This window comes from Leguminivora glycinivorella, chromosome 2, assembly GCF_023078275.1.
Source record: "Leguminivora glycinivorella isolate SPB_JAAS2020 chromosome 2, LegGlyc_1.1, whole genome shotgun sequence".
Lineage (NCBI taxonomy): Eukaryota > Metazoa > Arthropoda > Insecta > Lepidoptera > Tortricidae > Leguminivora > Leguminivora glycinivorella.
In genome coordinates, this window is record NC_062972.1 from 11,751,924 (window position 1) to 11,768,536 (window position 16,613).

The 16,613-nt window shown below is 37.4% G+C and overlaps 1 protein-coding gene across 1 annotated transcript; it reads left to right on the forward strand.

Moving 5' to 3' along the window:
* The first annotated feature begins 64 nt into the window (after window positions 1-64).
* Window positions 65-16,612, forward strand: LOC125236554 (probable ATP-dependent RNA helicase pitchoune). The gene is made up of 11 exons (XM_048143398.1): window positions 65-249; window positions 549-629; window positions 787-939; window positions 1,113-1,373; window positions 2,001-2,150; window positions 2,499-2,663; window positions 3,025-3,166; window positions 3,962-4,121; window positions 7,884-8,036; window positions 8,686-8,856; window positions 16,236-16,612. Exons 1-11 carry the CDS (start codon window positions 159-161, stop codon window positions 16,563-16,565), a joined length of 1,857 nt encoding a protein of 618 aa, XP_047999355.1. The 5' UTR covers window positions 65-158; the 3' UTR covers window positions 16,566-16,612.
* Window position 16,613: the final 1 nt, after the last annotated feature.

The window sequence follows — 16,613 nt, forward strand, 5'->3', positions numbered from 1 at the left end:
AGACAAAAACAAATCATTAATCTTTTTTTTACATTTATGTCACGTCAGTCAGTCGTCTTGTCACTGTCAACAAGCCGAAAGCGAGAAAACCACGTGTGATATTTATTTCCACAGCTTGAGATGTTCTAAAATTACTCTAATAGATTAATTTCATCAAAATGCCGACGCCCGACAAAATTCTTCTCAGGAAAATTAAGAAACGCGAAAAAAATAAATTAAAGCTAGCCGAGAAAAAGTCAAGCGTGCCAGGTAAGTAACCTTAGTTTTAGTTCAGTTCAATACATGATTTTCGCTTCTAGAAAAATGTGATAAACATAAGAGTTCACAATTTGTAAAGTGTTCATTGCAATTATTAATTTTAGGTTATTTTTTGGTGGTGCTAAAAGCTTTTCTTTGCTGCAATTTTTCCTTACCATTTGCGTTTGAAGTCTTGCTATTAATGTTATAAACACTTTGGTATTAAAATAGTGCTAATATAAACATTACTCATGCTTCATCTAACCTACAACTTATCTATTCACTTAATTTTTTACTTTACGTAATTTCAGAGACAACATCTGAGCCAGAGCCAATTAAAGATTTAAAGAAACGGCCACATGAAAACAATGTCCCTGAAAACATAACAAAAAGTAAGTACTTTTAGTTGGACCTCTCAAAGCTGCACATTTGCATTGTAACATTAAATTTCATCTATTGAAGTTTCCTCAAAGCTAGCTGTTACTATTTCTCTGTTTACAACTTCACATTTTTTATTGTATGTGAAATATAATGAAATATATTTCATAGAAAAAAAGAAGAAGAAGAAGGTACAACAAGAACCAGTGGAAGTGAAAGAAGAAACCACGGAAAATGATTCGGACAATAATGATGGAAATGAGAGTGATGATAATGATGAGAAGGAAACAATTGAGAAAAAGCCAGACCCAGATTCAAGCCAACGTAAGAATATTAATTTACAAATTACACTACACTAATATACATAATTTTCTTGTGATAACTGTGGCTGAAAAGATACTGTGTTAATAGTCAAAAAATCACATTTGCCTAAAATAAATATGAACTTGTCATCTTTAAGGAACTTTATTATTAAAACTGTTTTTTTTTATCAACAGTTCCAGGATCCAGCTTATGCCTCGGTATTTTATCTACTCAAAGCTTCTCTGCATTGGAGGACAAAGTTTGTGAAGCAACACTCATGGGTGTAAAAGATATGGGTTTCACAACTATGACAGAGATTCAAGCTAAAGCCATACCGCCTCTGCTCGAAGGCAGGGACCTTGTGGGAGCAGCCAGGACAGGCTCTGGAAAGACTTTGGCTTTTCTAATACCAGCTATTGACCTTATTTATAAGCTGAAATTCAAGCCAAGAAATGGTAAGTGTTAGAACTTTGTTGGGGTCAGTCTCAGATGGTGTAGATTTCAAAATGACTAGCGAAATACTTTACCTATATTGCTATTATTTTTCATGGTGAAAGGTCCTATTCTGTGCAGATTGGACTTTGGCCAATTGAAGATAGCTAATAAACCTAACCTATATAAAAAGTGGTAATTTTGCATTGAGACTGTTTGCAATGTAGACTAATACCAACATAGACTAGTTATTTTGCTTTTTAGACCATCATTGTTAAGAACATTAAGCATCAAGCTCAATATTACCAGCAAAACCCTCTATTATTACACTATACACATGGACTAATTGTTAAGTCCTGCAAGCTGCATGTTTCATGCAGATGTAGAAGTCTTACATTCAAATGATGACAAAAAGGCGAATATGAAAACTGATTCCATACATCCAAAACCAATGTTTGTGTTGAAGTTAAATCTAAGAGTCTCCGGTGAAAACTGTTGAGGCACATAGGACTGGTTTCAATACAAACACTGGTGGAGTATGTCCAGAGTTGTTTCATGAACACAGAATGGATATCTGATTATGTTTCACATTAAGATTGCCTGATTTGTAATGTAACAATGTTACTGAATCTTAACATAATATTCTACAGGCACAGGAGTCATAATTCTGTCACCAACAAGAGAGTTGTCTATGCAAACTTTTGGAGTATTGATGGAGTTAATGAAGTATCACCACCACACCTACGGGTTGGTTATGGGTGGTGCTAACAGAAGTACAGAAGCTCAAAAGTTGTCTAAAGGTATGAAATTACACTATACCACTTACTTACCAGTAATTACATTTACATAAAATTATTGTCTTTCTTACATTTATTTTGGAATATTGCTATGACTCTTGTCTTGAGAGCTCTTCTTGGCAACAAATCCCTTGAGTTGACATTAATGAAATGGAAATCATTTCCTCACAATGTTTTCATTCACCAAAACTATGTATATTGTTAAATATTTAAAAAAAACTTACAATTAAGTTTACAAGTGAGTCTTATGATTCAAGAATTCAAGGATATAACTAACCAGTGATCTTTGTAAGAAGTATTGAAATTTGCACACTGTTGTAAAATAAACATAAAAAATCATCTTGTTTTCAGGTATTAACATTCTGGTAGCCACCCCAGGGAGACTGCTGGATCATTTGCAGAATACTCCAGACTTCCTGTACAAAAATCTGCAGTGCCTAGTTATTGATGAAGCTGACAGGATATTGGAGATTGGATTTGAAGAAGAAGTGAAACAAATCATAAAATTATTACCCAGTAAGTAAACAGTGTAAAACCAAGCTTATGTCATATTTATGAACATTGAAAAATAAAATAGAAATTAAATTGCCAATCTTGCATTCCTGTTTTGTGACACTTCAGGCAGTCTCATGCTATTTTAAAATAATGACCTACAATGCAACCATCACTTGTGTTGCCTTTAACTTGACTGCTGTAGGGTGTCTTTGAAGGTGGAAAAATGTACTATTTATTAACTAGTAATCAATATCCTACCGCGCCAAATGTCCATCGTAGATGTACTTCTTCCCAGGCAGCGTGTGCGTTTTCTTGCGCCCAGTGACCTAGGAACGCTGCTCGCTCTGTGTCAGCCTGCCTAATAACGGAATTATCTCCACAGAACGCCGACAGACTATGCTGTTCAGTGCTACGCAGACCAAGAAGACGGAGGCATTGACAGCTCTGGCTGTCAAACACGAGCCTGCCTATGTGGGAGTTGATGACCACAGGGAGCAAGCCACTGTTGATGGTTTGGAACAAGGGTAAGGATATCAATATAAATTGCTTTCATACTCTTTAATGTGGATTTATATTGCCTATCTATACTTTGTTAGATATGCAGGCTGTAAAACTTTTAATGGGGCCAAACCCGACGATGTTGATGCAACTCCCCAACTTTTCTCTCGCAGTCTGCGCTACACGCGTCTACCATCACGCCCGACACAACGAGCCAAATATAAACGTAAATGTTACGCGGTTAAGTCCCGTTTAAATTGCCACTGGCGATCAAATATCGAGGGTTTACTGGTGAAACCCGATAAGTTGAGTAAACTGGTTTTTGAAATTCGAACTATGTGCAATTTCCACAATGTTCTCATTTCAAAGAAAAATTATCTCGATTTATTGTATTGGGTTTCACCACCTCTCGATATATGAAAGAGGCGCGTTCCTAGCACACATTCTAAACTCGTGTAGGTGAATGCATACCATGCTTGTATGAGTGAGATATGACAGGCCGACTGTTCGTGTTTTTGACAGGCGGTAACTGTAAGGTAACCGAGAGCGGGTAGGCGGCACTTTCAGCGGGGAGCGGGAATGGCCATACTGTACGATACTACGATAGTACTCTTTATTATACTGTGCTATAGCTATAACAGCAAATTATTATCTGAATAGTAGAAAAATACTTTATACTTAGCTGATATTATACCATGGTAATCCAAAGCAACAATGATAACATTTACATAGGGTAAAATTTATTGCACATATTCTTACCATACTCAAATTGGTAACCTGATCTTAAGTACCTATCTAATATAAAATTTGTATTTTTACAGTTACATAGTATGCCCGTCAGAAAAGCGCATGATGGTCCTATTCACATTCCTGAAAAAGAACCGAAAGAAGAAGGTGATGGTGTTCCTGTCCACCTGCATGTCCGTGAAGTACCACCATGAACTGTTCAACTACATCGATCTGCCCGTCATGTCTATACATGTTAGTATCATTTTTTAACCCCCAACGCAAAAACGACGGGGTGTTATAAGTTTGACGTGTCTGTCTGTCTCTCTGTGTGTGTGTCTGTCTGTGGCATCGTAGCTTCCGAACGGATGAACCGATTTAGATTTAGTTTTTTTGTCAGAAAGCTGAGTTAGTCGGGAGTGTTCTTAGCCATCGTCGTCGCGGTCGGGGGTTTCTTCAAAATTTTATTTTTTATTTTTCATCAAGCAATTTATTTTGAATTTCATCTAGAATTTAATATCTAAATCTGAATGGTACTACTGTTTATATAATATCTTCGTTTCTTCGATAATTGTAATGTAGAGTGTGTAGGTAATGAAATGAAATGAAATATTTATTTTCCAAGTAGGCATATTACAATGCGCTTATGAACGTCAAATAAAACTACGCCGGCTCTAACCCTACGCCTCAGCCTCGAGAAGATTTCAGTCCCCCCTCAGTTGGAGGAGGGTATCCACTATGGGACCGGCAAGAAACTCGGCGGGCCACTTCTTTTCAAAACATTACATCTTATAATTAACATGCATTAAAAAAAACAAGATACAATTTAATAAGCAAAAGTATTCATAAAAAAAAATATTAACACAAGAAATTATACAAAGTACAAAGCTATTATGATTATTAATAAGAGATGTTAGAGATGTATAGAGTCTCTAAGTGTCAAAGTACATCTAAAAAAATTATACATGAAGAAAAAAACGAATAACTAAAATAACTTTAGAGTTGTTGTTGTCTTAAGCAAAGGAAAAAAAATATATATATGTATACTGAATCTACTTTTTTCCTTGGAGATGTATATGGTCTCCAAGAGTCAGAAAGAAAATAAACAAACAAGGACCGAACAGAGTGCCTCAACGTAATCTCATTCAAAATTAATGTTACATAGAATAGCCCCTATTAGCTGAAACAGACCGGTCTTCACAAACAGCACCCGTTCACGAATATGGCGCGCATCTCAGCCATCGCCTCCCTCAACCTTCATTCGGGAAGGTGGCGACCCGATCAACGACGTCACCGTAAGCAAAGACTTTTTAGCGAGCATGACATGTTCAAGCTGTCCGGGCTGTATTAAATATTCCAATAATAAGTGAATACGGTATACCTAGATGTAAGACACAACATTCCGTGCTTGTATGTTACATAGTTTAAATTGACTTAATTGAAAACAAGATCTTGGGAGATGTAAAAGGTCCCCACAGTCAATTATAATTAATGGGATATAATAAAGAATAGTGAAAAACTTTTGTGAAATAGTACTTTTTGCTGATGATACATCACTGCTTTTTAATGTTGACCGAAAATCTACGGATTACAATGTAATTAATAGCACGTTAGCTGATGTACTGCAGTGGTTTACTGTCAACAATTTACTTCTTAATTCTAAGAAAACCAAATGTATTCGATTTTCTCTGCCGAATGTTAAACCAATCGATACAAAAATACTTTTGAATGATGAATGCTTAGAGATGGTAGATACAACACTGTTTCTTGGTTTAACATTGGACAAAAATCTACAATGGAGTCCTCATATAAAGAAACTAGCAAGCAAATTAAGTTCAGCCGCATACGCCGTTAGGAGAATCAGGCAACTGACTAATGTTGAGACAGCTCGCCTAGTGTATCATAGTTATTTTCACAGTGTAATGTCATACGGTATTCTGGTTTGGGGCAAAGCAGCTGACATACAGACTATCTTTGTATTACAAAAGAGAGCCATTCGTTCTATTTACAACTTAGGAACACGTGAATCAGTAAGAGAACTCTTCAAAGAAATTAATATCTTAACTGTAGCTTCCCAATACATTTATGATAGTATAATTTATGTTGTTAAGAATTTAGACTGTTTCACTAAGAATTCTGATATCCATAATTATAACACTAGAAACAAAAATAAGCTTGCCATAAAGAAGTTTCGTGTCCGTAAAGTACAGAAGTCATTTGTTGGGCAATGCATTCATTTTTATAATAAGTTACCTGACACTGCTTTGAGATTACCCCTCCCAGCTCTTAAGAACTACTTAAAAAAATCATTGATGTTAAAGGCTTATTACAGAGTCGAGGACTATTTGACAGACAAACATGCATGGCCCGAACCAGAAACTACAAAAAACGAATAGCAATTAAAATAATTGTATTATGTATAGAGGACACAGTTCAGATAAGAAAGCACATCAAATATTTTATATTTTATGTTGTGTAGGTAAATTACATATTTAATGATATTGAGATTCATATTATCTTTTTCTTCTATGACAATTTGATATGTTTTCTCTGAAGAAGAACGACGTATTATTAAGCAATAATATAATTTATTGAAATTGATTTCCATAGAGTACCTAGTCTGTTCATATTCTTTGATGAATACTTTTGCATGTTAAATTGTATGTTGTTATTTAATGCATGTTAATTATAAGATGTAATGTTTTGAAAAGAAGTTGCCCGCCGAGTTTCTTGCCGGTCCCATAGTGGATACCCCCCTCCCAACTGAGGGGGGACTGAAATCTTCTCGAGGCTGAGGCGTAGGGTTAGAGCCGGCGTAGCTTTATTTGACGTTCATATGCGCATTGTAATATGCCTACTTGAAAAATAAATATTTCATTTCATTTCATTTCATTTCAATAAAAATAAAAATTTGGAGGTGTAAAGGTTCTCCAAGTGTCAAAAGAACTAGAAAAAAAAAATGCGTATGAAATACAAATTTCACGTCAAGAGACTGTTAAGCTAGCAATCTCCAACTAATTCTACAGAATACATAACTAGTATGTACTCAACAAGTCAATATATATACACGGTGTTTCCGGTATCACTCAAAAGCTCGGACACCCCAACTGATTTTTATTTTTTTAAACGTATCTAGAATGTTCATTTTTTAATCTGATGATTATTATTTTTTTAAATTGAGTTTTAAATTTTCTGTGCAGCTCTACTCGGCTTTTAACTCTACACTCAATAAAATAATTGCTAGCTACCATCATATACCTTCAAACTGTTTAATTGTGTACGTTACTGCAACGACATAAGGTTTACCAATAGACAGCTATGTCAATGTAAAGCACTTTAACCTGTGTCACAGTAAACTTCAAATTGGACAGGTGACTCAGTAAGCAAATTTAAACCTAAAATTCAAACTGACAAGGTTGTAATTAGGTACGAGTTCAATTTGTTATGACTTATGATAAACTTTAAAATTAAACTGACGCACAACGTCTATCTCGTAGCGGAAAAAATAATCGTCCAAGTAACCAGCCAGTATTAATACCCTTAAATACTGAAAAGTATACAACCTCTAACAATATGATATGCACAATGTTGTATTACAAATTTGTAGAATGGGCACGTAAACAATAACTAATAATACAAATTAAAACAAAAAATATTACCCCCAACAAGATGTAGCTCAATCGATTCTACTCTCGATTCTGAACAAACAGTTTTCAGGTTTTTAGTGTTAAGTGAAACACGGTGTATATACCAAATTATAATTATACAATAATAAGGATCAATAATTTAAACAGCCAGGTAGAGTGGTAGACTTTAAAAACGCAAATCAAAATATTTGATAAATTCAATTTTATTTGTTCTCAAAATTCAGTAAGGACAAAAATAAGTTTTAAAATTATCATTCATAAATGAAATGGCAATGGGTAACTGACTGAACGAACAGCCATTCGCCCACTGTCAATAAAGAAAGTACTGGAACGTATTTATAATGCTAATTTCACTTATCTCATATTCCAGGGTAAACAACAGCAGTCGAAGCGAACCACAACCTTCTTCCAGTTCTGTAACGCCGAAAGCGGTATCCTGCTCTGCACGGACGTGGCGGCCAGAGGGCTGGACATCCCGGCTGTCGATTGGATTGTCCAGTATGACCCACCTGATGATCCTAAGGTATGTTTGTTTATAGTCTAGAAAATAACTTTTTCAGTACAGGTGATGTTTTTTTTACGCACTAGAGCGAGAAGTGGTTCATTATATGTCAGGTCGAAACTTCGGAGGTCCATCTGTACTGAAAAACGTCGTTCGATACACGTGCGAAAAGGGAAGTCGTAACTCGTGTCGATTTAAAACACTCCCTTCGGTCGTGTTTTAATTTATCGCCACTCGTTTCGAACTTCCTCTTTTTCGCACTTGTATCGAAATGTACTATTCTAATCCGCGAATAGTAATTTCCGCAAAGTAACCTCCGATTTCATCGTTTGTAAGTTTGTTACCAACTTGAAATTACTGATGTTACAGTTAAACGATTCCCATTAATAGTTATATTGACCGAGATATAGATCGTGATTGCCTATTTGTTTTTTGTAGGTATATACCGATCAATGTACCTAATTACCTATCTAATTAAAATCAGTAAAATACAAAAGTCTTCTTTAGCAGTGTTGACCAGACTCGTGTCTATTAAAAGAAAATGTAAATTATTTTATCTAAACAGTCTTCATAATTTCTAAATTTAGTATCAAATTATGGTCACATTTGTTAATGAATCTGAATCTTTTCATTGATCTCATAGTAATCACTTTCCTACATCACTCTTCAGGAATACATCCACCGCGTGGGCAGAACAGCGCGCGGTCTCGGCACCAGTGGACACGCGCTACTCTTCCTGCGGCCGGAGGAGCTCGGTTTCCTGCGCTTCCTGAAGCAGTCCAAGGTCACGCTCAACGAGTTCGAGTTCTCGTGGAACAAGGTGGCCGATATTCAGCTCCAGGTTGGTCACTTGGCTATTTTTAAATACTTTGCCACCGGTAGAAACAAACCCCCTTGACGCATCAATTTTATAGTTAAAACTTTTCATTTGACACGGTGCGAAGATAATTAAGCGACGATATACATACTTAAATAGATAAATACATATATACGAGGGCTGATTGAAAAGTTCGCGGCTTAAGTATGAAATCAAAACCAAAGTTTTTTTATAATATTTTTATTTCTCTACGTAGTCCCCGTTAAGATATGAAAAAAAAAGCTTTTTCAATTAGTAATGATTGTTTTCCTGATGCTCGTTTAGGAAAAACCGCGTGAAGCACAGAATTCGGAGCTCTTATTATCTACAATTTGATAAGCTCACTCTCATAAATGCGGTAAATTTAAGTTCCAAATATCTTGTACTTAACGCCCATTAAACAATATTTATCATTTAATCCTTTGAAATTGAGAAATTGAAAGTAAAACGAACTCAATTTTGTCTTGAAAATACATTGAAACAAGTGATCATTTCTCCGAAAATCTACATGTTATCGAAGTTATTTTAGTATATAAATAATCTGTACAATCTGCTTAAATTGCTGTTATCCATTTGTCGTTATAATATTATATAATGATTTTTTGCCAATTTTTTGAAAACTAGCCTTCCTGTCGCTATTTGACCGGCGACGGACGCCTGCGATTTCAGTGCCGCGCCGGAGCTCGTAGAGGTGAGACGTATGTCACTTCGCTCTCCGAGTTTTGATCGCAAACGTCGAGAATATTTATCGTTGTGTGGGTCGGACGCCTTGTTTATACACGGGCTATCCTCGCATTGTGTGTGTGTAAACAGCGACCAACGAATTTGATCCTAGATCCGTAAATATTTGCTTTTGTAATATTTTGTTATGTTTGAATGTTAAAGTATTACAACGTTATGATGATAAATATGTAAAAATTACAATACGGTCAAGATGATAAGACACATCAAGATGGTACTCGGGATCTGATGATGGAGCCAGAAGGTGGTCACCAGTACCAGTGAACCATGTAAGTAAACGACTTCGTGTTTAGGCTCGTTGGGTTCGTCTCAACAAGACCTTTGACAAGAGGTGGTACTCAGGGTCTGATGATGGAGCCAGATGGTGGTCACCAGTACCAATGAACCATATAACTAAACCCAGAGATGGGGAAATCGTAATCGATTCCGGATTACACGATTACTTGATTTTACTTTGTAATCCACTACTGGGTGTCAGATTACTTGTAATGTAATCAAGTGAAACGGTAAATTACCATTACATGTAAAGGAATCACTAATCATCTATACAATAATTACTATTACCAATAATTCGGAATCATAGTCGATTCAAAATAACTGAAATTATTGACTTGATTACTTTCAGTCACTTTGACACAAAAGTCATCATGGGTGTCGTAAAATAGGTTTTAGGGGGTGCTGATTCCAAAATTAATGACCAATGTGGAATCTGACATTGCTGACTGTCACTTTGACACAAAAGTCGTCATGGGTGTCGTAAAATAGGTTTTAGGGGGTGCTGATTCCAAAATTAATGACCAATGTTCAATCTGACGTTGCTGACTGTCACTCTGACACAAAAGTCGTCATGGGTGTCGTAAAATAGGTTTTAGGGGGTGCTGATTCCAAAATTAATGAGCAATTTGGAATCTGACATTGCTGACTGTCACTTTGACACAAAAGTCGTCATGGGTGTCGTAAAATAGGTTTTAGGGGTGCTGATTCCAAAATTAATGACCAATGTGGAATCTGACATTGCTGACTGTCACTTTGACACAAAAGTCGTCATGGGTGTCGTAAAATAGGTTTTAGGGGGTGCTGATTCCAAAATTAATGACCAATGTGGAATCTGACATTGCTGACTGTCACTTTGACACAAAAGTCGTCATGGGTGTCGTAAAATAGGTTTTAGGGGGTGCTGATTCCAAAATTAATGACCAATGTTCAATCTGACATTGCTGACTGTCACTCTGACACAAAAGTCGTCATGGGTGTCGTAAAATAGGTTTTAGGGGTGCTGATTCCAAAATTAATGACCAATTTGGAATCTGACATTGCTGACTGTCACTTTGACACAAAAGTCGTCATGGGTGCCGTAAAATAGGTTTTAGGGGGTGCTGATTCCAAAATTAATGACCAATGTGGAATCTGACATTGCTGACTGTCACTTTGACACAAAAGTCGTCATGGGTGTCGTAAAATAGGTTTTAGGGGGTGCTGAATCCAAAATTAATGACCAATGTTCAATCTGACGTTGCTGACTGTCACTCTGACACAAAAGTAGTCATGGGTGTCGTAAAATAGGTTTTAGGGGGTGCTGATTCCAAAATTAATGACCAATTTGGAATCTGACATTGCTGACTGTCACTTTGACACAAAAGTCGTCATGGGTGTCGTCAAATAGGTATCCGAGGGTGTTTGAAAACTAATGACCAATTTGGAATCTGACACTGTTGACTGTCACTTTGACACAAAAGTGATCATGGGTGTCTTCTAATAGGTTTACTGATCTCAATATTAATGATCAATTTGGAATCTGATATTGCTGACTGTCACTTTGACATAAAAGTCGTTATGGGTGTCGTCAAATAGGTTTCCAGGGGTACTGTGCAATGTCAGGTTCCAAATCGGTCATGACTTTTTAAATCATTTCATTAATTTTGGAATCAGTACCCCCTAAAAACTATTTGACTACACCCATGATTCCTTTTGTGTCAAAATGACAATTAGCACTGTGAGATTCCAAAATCTAAATATATAAAAGAAGAAGCTGACTGACTGACTGACTGACTGACTGACTGACTGACTGACTGACTGACTGACATATCAACGCACAGCCGAAACCGCTGGTCCTAGAGATTTCAAATTTGGCACGTAGGTTCCTTATATAGTGTAGAGGAGCACTAAGAAAGGATTTTCTAAAATTCACCTCCTAAAGGGGTCAAATGGGGGTTCAAAGTTTGTATGGGGAAACAAGATTAGTTTGACTATTTTATTCGAAACTTCACAGGAAGATTCCTTAAGACATATGACTGAATACGTGTTTCAGGTTTTTTGAAAATTTAACCCCTAAAAGGGTGAAAAGGGGGTGATAAAGTCAAAAAATCAATATGGGTATCGTTTTTATGGTTTATCGGGTCGCTGATCACGATAAATACAACGTTTTTAAAATCTAACGAGGCGGAAGTGAAATACCTTCTCCTCTGTTGTGGTGCAATGGGGTTTAAATATATAAAAGAAGATATTGACTGACTGATTGACATATCAACACACAGCCGAAACCGCTGGTCCTAGAGATTTCAAATTTGGCACATAGGTTCCTTATATGGCGTAGAGGAGCACTAAGAAAGGATTTTTCAAAATTCTCTTCTTAAAAGGGTGAAATAAGGGTTCAAAGTTTGTATGGGGAAACAAAATTAGTTTGACTATTTTATTCGAAACTTCACAGGCGGATTCCTAAAGACATATGACTAAATACATGTTTCAGGTTTTTTGTAAATTTGACCCCTAAAGGGGTGCAAAGGGGGTAAAGTCAAAAACACAATATGGGTATCGTTTTTATGGTTTATCGGGTCGCTGATCACGATAAATACAACGATTTTAAAATCTAATGAGGTGGAAAAGAAATTTTCTCCCCTGTTGTTGTGCAATGGGGTTAAAATATCCAAAATAGCCATAAGTATAGCTTTAGTTTTTATCTTTACTTCTGGTTCAAGAGATTTCAAATTGACACGGAAGTTCCTTAGAGGAGCACTAAGAAAGGATTTTTCAAACTTCACCTCCTAGCATGATAATTTGACAGGGGCAAGGACAGGGACAGGGCCAGGGACAGGGACAGGGACAGGGTCAGGGACAGGGACAGGAACGGGATAGGGTTAGGGATAGGGATAGGGATCGGGATAGGGATAAGGATAGGGATAGGGATAGGGAGAGGGAGAGGGATAGGGATAGGGATAGGAATAGGGATAGAAATAGGGAAAGGGATAGAAATAGGGATAAAAGTAGGGGACGGGAACGGGGATAGGGATAGGGGAGGGACGGGGACAGGGACGGGACGGGGACGGGGACGGGGACGGGGACAGGGACGGGACGGGACGGGGACAAAGATAGAAATAGGGACGGGGATAACGGCTCAGCCACGACATTGGTCTAAGCGCGACAGCGGTGAGCGGCGGCCATACATTGGAGCGAGACACAGCGATGGTATTTTTCATTCGCACGTATGGCTGCCGCTCACCGCTGACGCGCTTAGACCAATGTCGTGGCTGGGCCGTAAGAATAGGGATTGGGGTCGGAATAATCGGTCGGCAATCGATATCTAGGCAGTGTAAAATGCAGGTGGCTCAGTGGGAAGGGATTAGTAAGTAGGCATCGGCGAGTATCCTGCATCCGTAATAACTATTACATTCAATGTGCTGTAAGAAGATCGTTATTTTGCTTGCCTTTTATAGGTTTACGTTTGCAATAAGTATAAGCAAAATGGAAAAAATTGTAAGCGATAATGCAAGGAAGTACTTTTTACCCTACCGACCATAGCGTCGAGATACTGGCTATGTGGGTCGTATGAAGTTTCCCCAGTATAAATATTTATATAGGTAAAATACATACATATTCGTACCTACTACCTACGCTGTGGTCGCTGTGTAACAATTCTACAATCATTGCAAGAATTTCTTTAAAAACAATAGTAATATGTGTAAGGTACAGTCAGCCAAAACCGGACCGTACAGCAAATAGATCAGTTACAATGCCCCCCCCCCCCCCCAGTCGAGAATTGCCCCGCTTTACCTTAATCGAAATAATCGCGGACAGATGTACCTACAAAGAAACCTACGGATCCAAATGAAAATCTTATTTTTTGTAAACGTTTCAATAAGAATACTTTTATTACGCGGGCGAAGCCGCGGGTAAAAGCTAGTAGTTATTAATTTTGGAATCAGCACCCCCGGAAACCTTTTTGACGACACCTATGACGACTTTTGTGTCAAAGTGACAGTCAGCAATGTCAAGATTCCAAATCGGTCATTAATTTTCAAATCAGCACCTCCGGAAACCTATTCGACGACACCCATGACGACTTTTGTGTCAAAGTGACAGTCAGCAATGTTAGATTCCACATTGGTCATTAATTTTGGAATCAGCACCCCCTAAAACCAATTTTACGACACCCATGACGACTTTTGTGTCAAAGTGACAGTCAGCAATGTCAGATTCCACATTGTTCATTAATTTTGGAATCAGCACCCCCGCAAACCTATTTGACGACACCCATGACGACTTTTGTGTCAAAGTGACAGTCAGCAATGTCAGATTTCACATTGGTCATTAATTTTGGAATCAGCACCCCCTAAAACCTATTTTACGACACCCATGACGACTTTTGTGTCAAAGTGACAGTCAGCAATGTCAGATTCCAAATCGGTCATTAATTTTTAAATCAGCACACCCGAAAACCTATACTCGTGGTATATGCACTTGAAATGTGAAAGTGAAAATGCTAGAATGACATGTAAACCAAAAACAATTTGAGTGACATATAGAAGTAAAGTAATAAGCCTGGAATCGAAGTAAAGTGGAATTCAGATTACTTAAGTACTTGATTACCGAGGAATCCATATTACAGGAATCTATATTATACCGATTCCAAAGGAATGGATTACAGAGGTAATCATAATACAGTATTACAGTAATTTTCATATAACAAAAGCAAATATTTGGGATGGGATCTACTTTTATAATTAATTTTTTAAATAAATTTTAACATAATTGATATTATTTTGCGCTACATTCTAGTATTTTCGTACAAAATAATGTTTATTAGAAATCAAAAGTTTATATCGAGATAGTAGATTGTGGTTGTTATCAAAATTCCATAGAAAGGATCAAGATTGTTTTGTCCATTATTGTAGTGCGAGCGAGTGATAAGACGTGCTAGAAAGGGTCGGCATATTGGGCTCGCGCGGCGGGTAAAATACCTAATTTCGCCCGACGCCGAAATGTTATAACGCTCTTAAGGTCTTTGCACTTATTCCATCTGGATTCCAAAGCCATTATACCACTTTTAAAAAAAAAATCCTCCAGGCCTTCAAAATAGGTATCCACTTCAGCTTGGACCTCGTCGTTGGTCAAAAATTTCTTACCACCCATGTGTTTTTTTTAATTTTGGAAATAAATGGAAGTCCGATGGTGCCAAATCGGGTGAATAAGGCAGATGCGGCAATAATTCAAACCCGCAATTATGAATTTCTGCCATTGACTTTAGTGACGTATGCACGCGTGCATTATCCTGGTGGAAAAGAACTTTCTTTGTCAGCACTCCAGGTCTTTTTACTTTCAAAGTCGACGTAAAAGTCGACGTAATCGACGTAAAAGTTCGCAATAATAGTCCGAGTTTATAGTCGTACCTTTTTGGAGATAGTCAACCATTATTACACCCTTTGCGTCCCAGAACACTGATGCCATAACTTTATTTGCCGACAAAATGGCCTTTGCCTTTTTGGGTGGCGGAGATCCAGCACGAACCCACTGTTTTGATTGCTGTTTAGTCTCGGGCGTATAGTGGTAGACCCATGTCTCATCCATAGTAACATATCTGTCCAAAAAGTCTTGAGGGTCAGCTTCATACAGGTCTAGACAGTCGCGTGAAATTGTTAGACGAGTGATTTTTTGTTCCACTGAAAGGAGCTTTGGAACCCATCTCGCCGACACCTTGGAAAACCCTAATTCGTTAACTATAATGTTTTGAGTTTTTTCATAGGAGATGCCTACGATGTCGGCTATTTCTCTCACTTTTAACCGTCGGTCTTGGATTACCATTTTGCATACAGTTGCCACATTATTTGGATTGTCGCAGTAGTTGGCCTCCCGGAGCGAGGGTCATCTGCGATACTGACTCGTCCCCGCTAGAATTCAGCTGCCCACTTTTTTACCATCGTATATGATGGACCGGATTGCCCTAATGTACACTGCATATCTTCATAAATTTGTTTCGCAGTCAATCCTTTTTTATGAAGATATTTAATTACATCACGTTGCTCCAAATTGTCCATTGTGAAAAAACTGCTTACACGTATTTTTAAATGAAAGGAAAAACTTATTTTAAAATATTGCATTTAATTAAAATTTCGCGGGATGACAACTAAATAATGACAGTTCAAAATGACGGCAGAAAAAAGAAACTAAGTTTTTTTTTTAATGGTCAGGCCGCGAACTTTCCAATCAGCCCTCGTACATAGAAAACATCCATGACTCAGGAACAAATATCTGTGCTTATCACACAAATAAATGCCCATGTGAGTTTTCGCTACATAGCGGTATTTGTTTAGTGTGTGTATGTATTTAATATCAACAATTTTTTGTTTCAGCTGGAAAAACTGATATCAAGAAATTACTTCCTAAATCAGTCCGCCAAGGAAGCATTCAAGAGCTATTTGAGGGCGTATGACTCGCACCATCTGAAGACTATATTCGACATAGACACTATTGATATGGCTAAAGTCTCAAAATCGTTCGGTTTCACCGTACCGCCCGCAGTTGAGCTCAAAGTTGAGAAGAAAGGGCCTCCGACGAAGCGCAAGGGAGGAGGCGGGTATGGATATTTCAAATCACTGAATGCTCCGATGAGCCAGAAGAATAAGGCAGAGAAAACAAAGATCTACCGACAGAAAGGCGGTAATAAGAGACCAGTGAGCTGAAATGTATGTTAACTATTTTAAGTTATAATAAAACATTGTAATTTACAC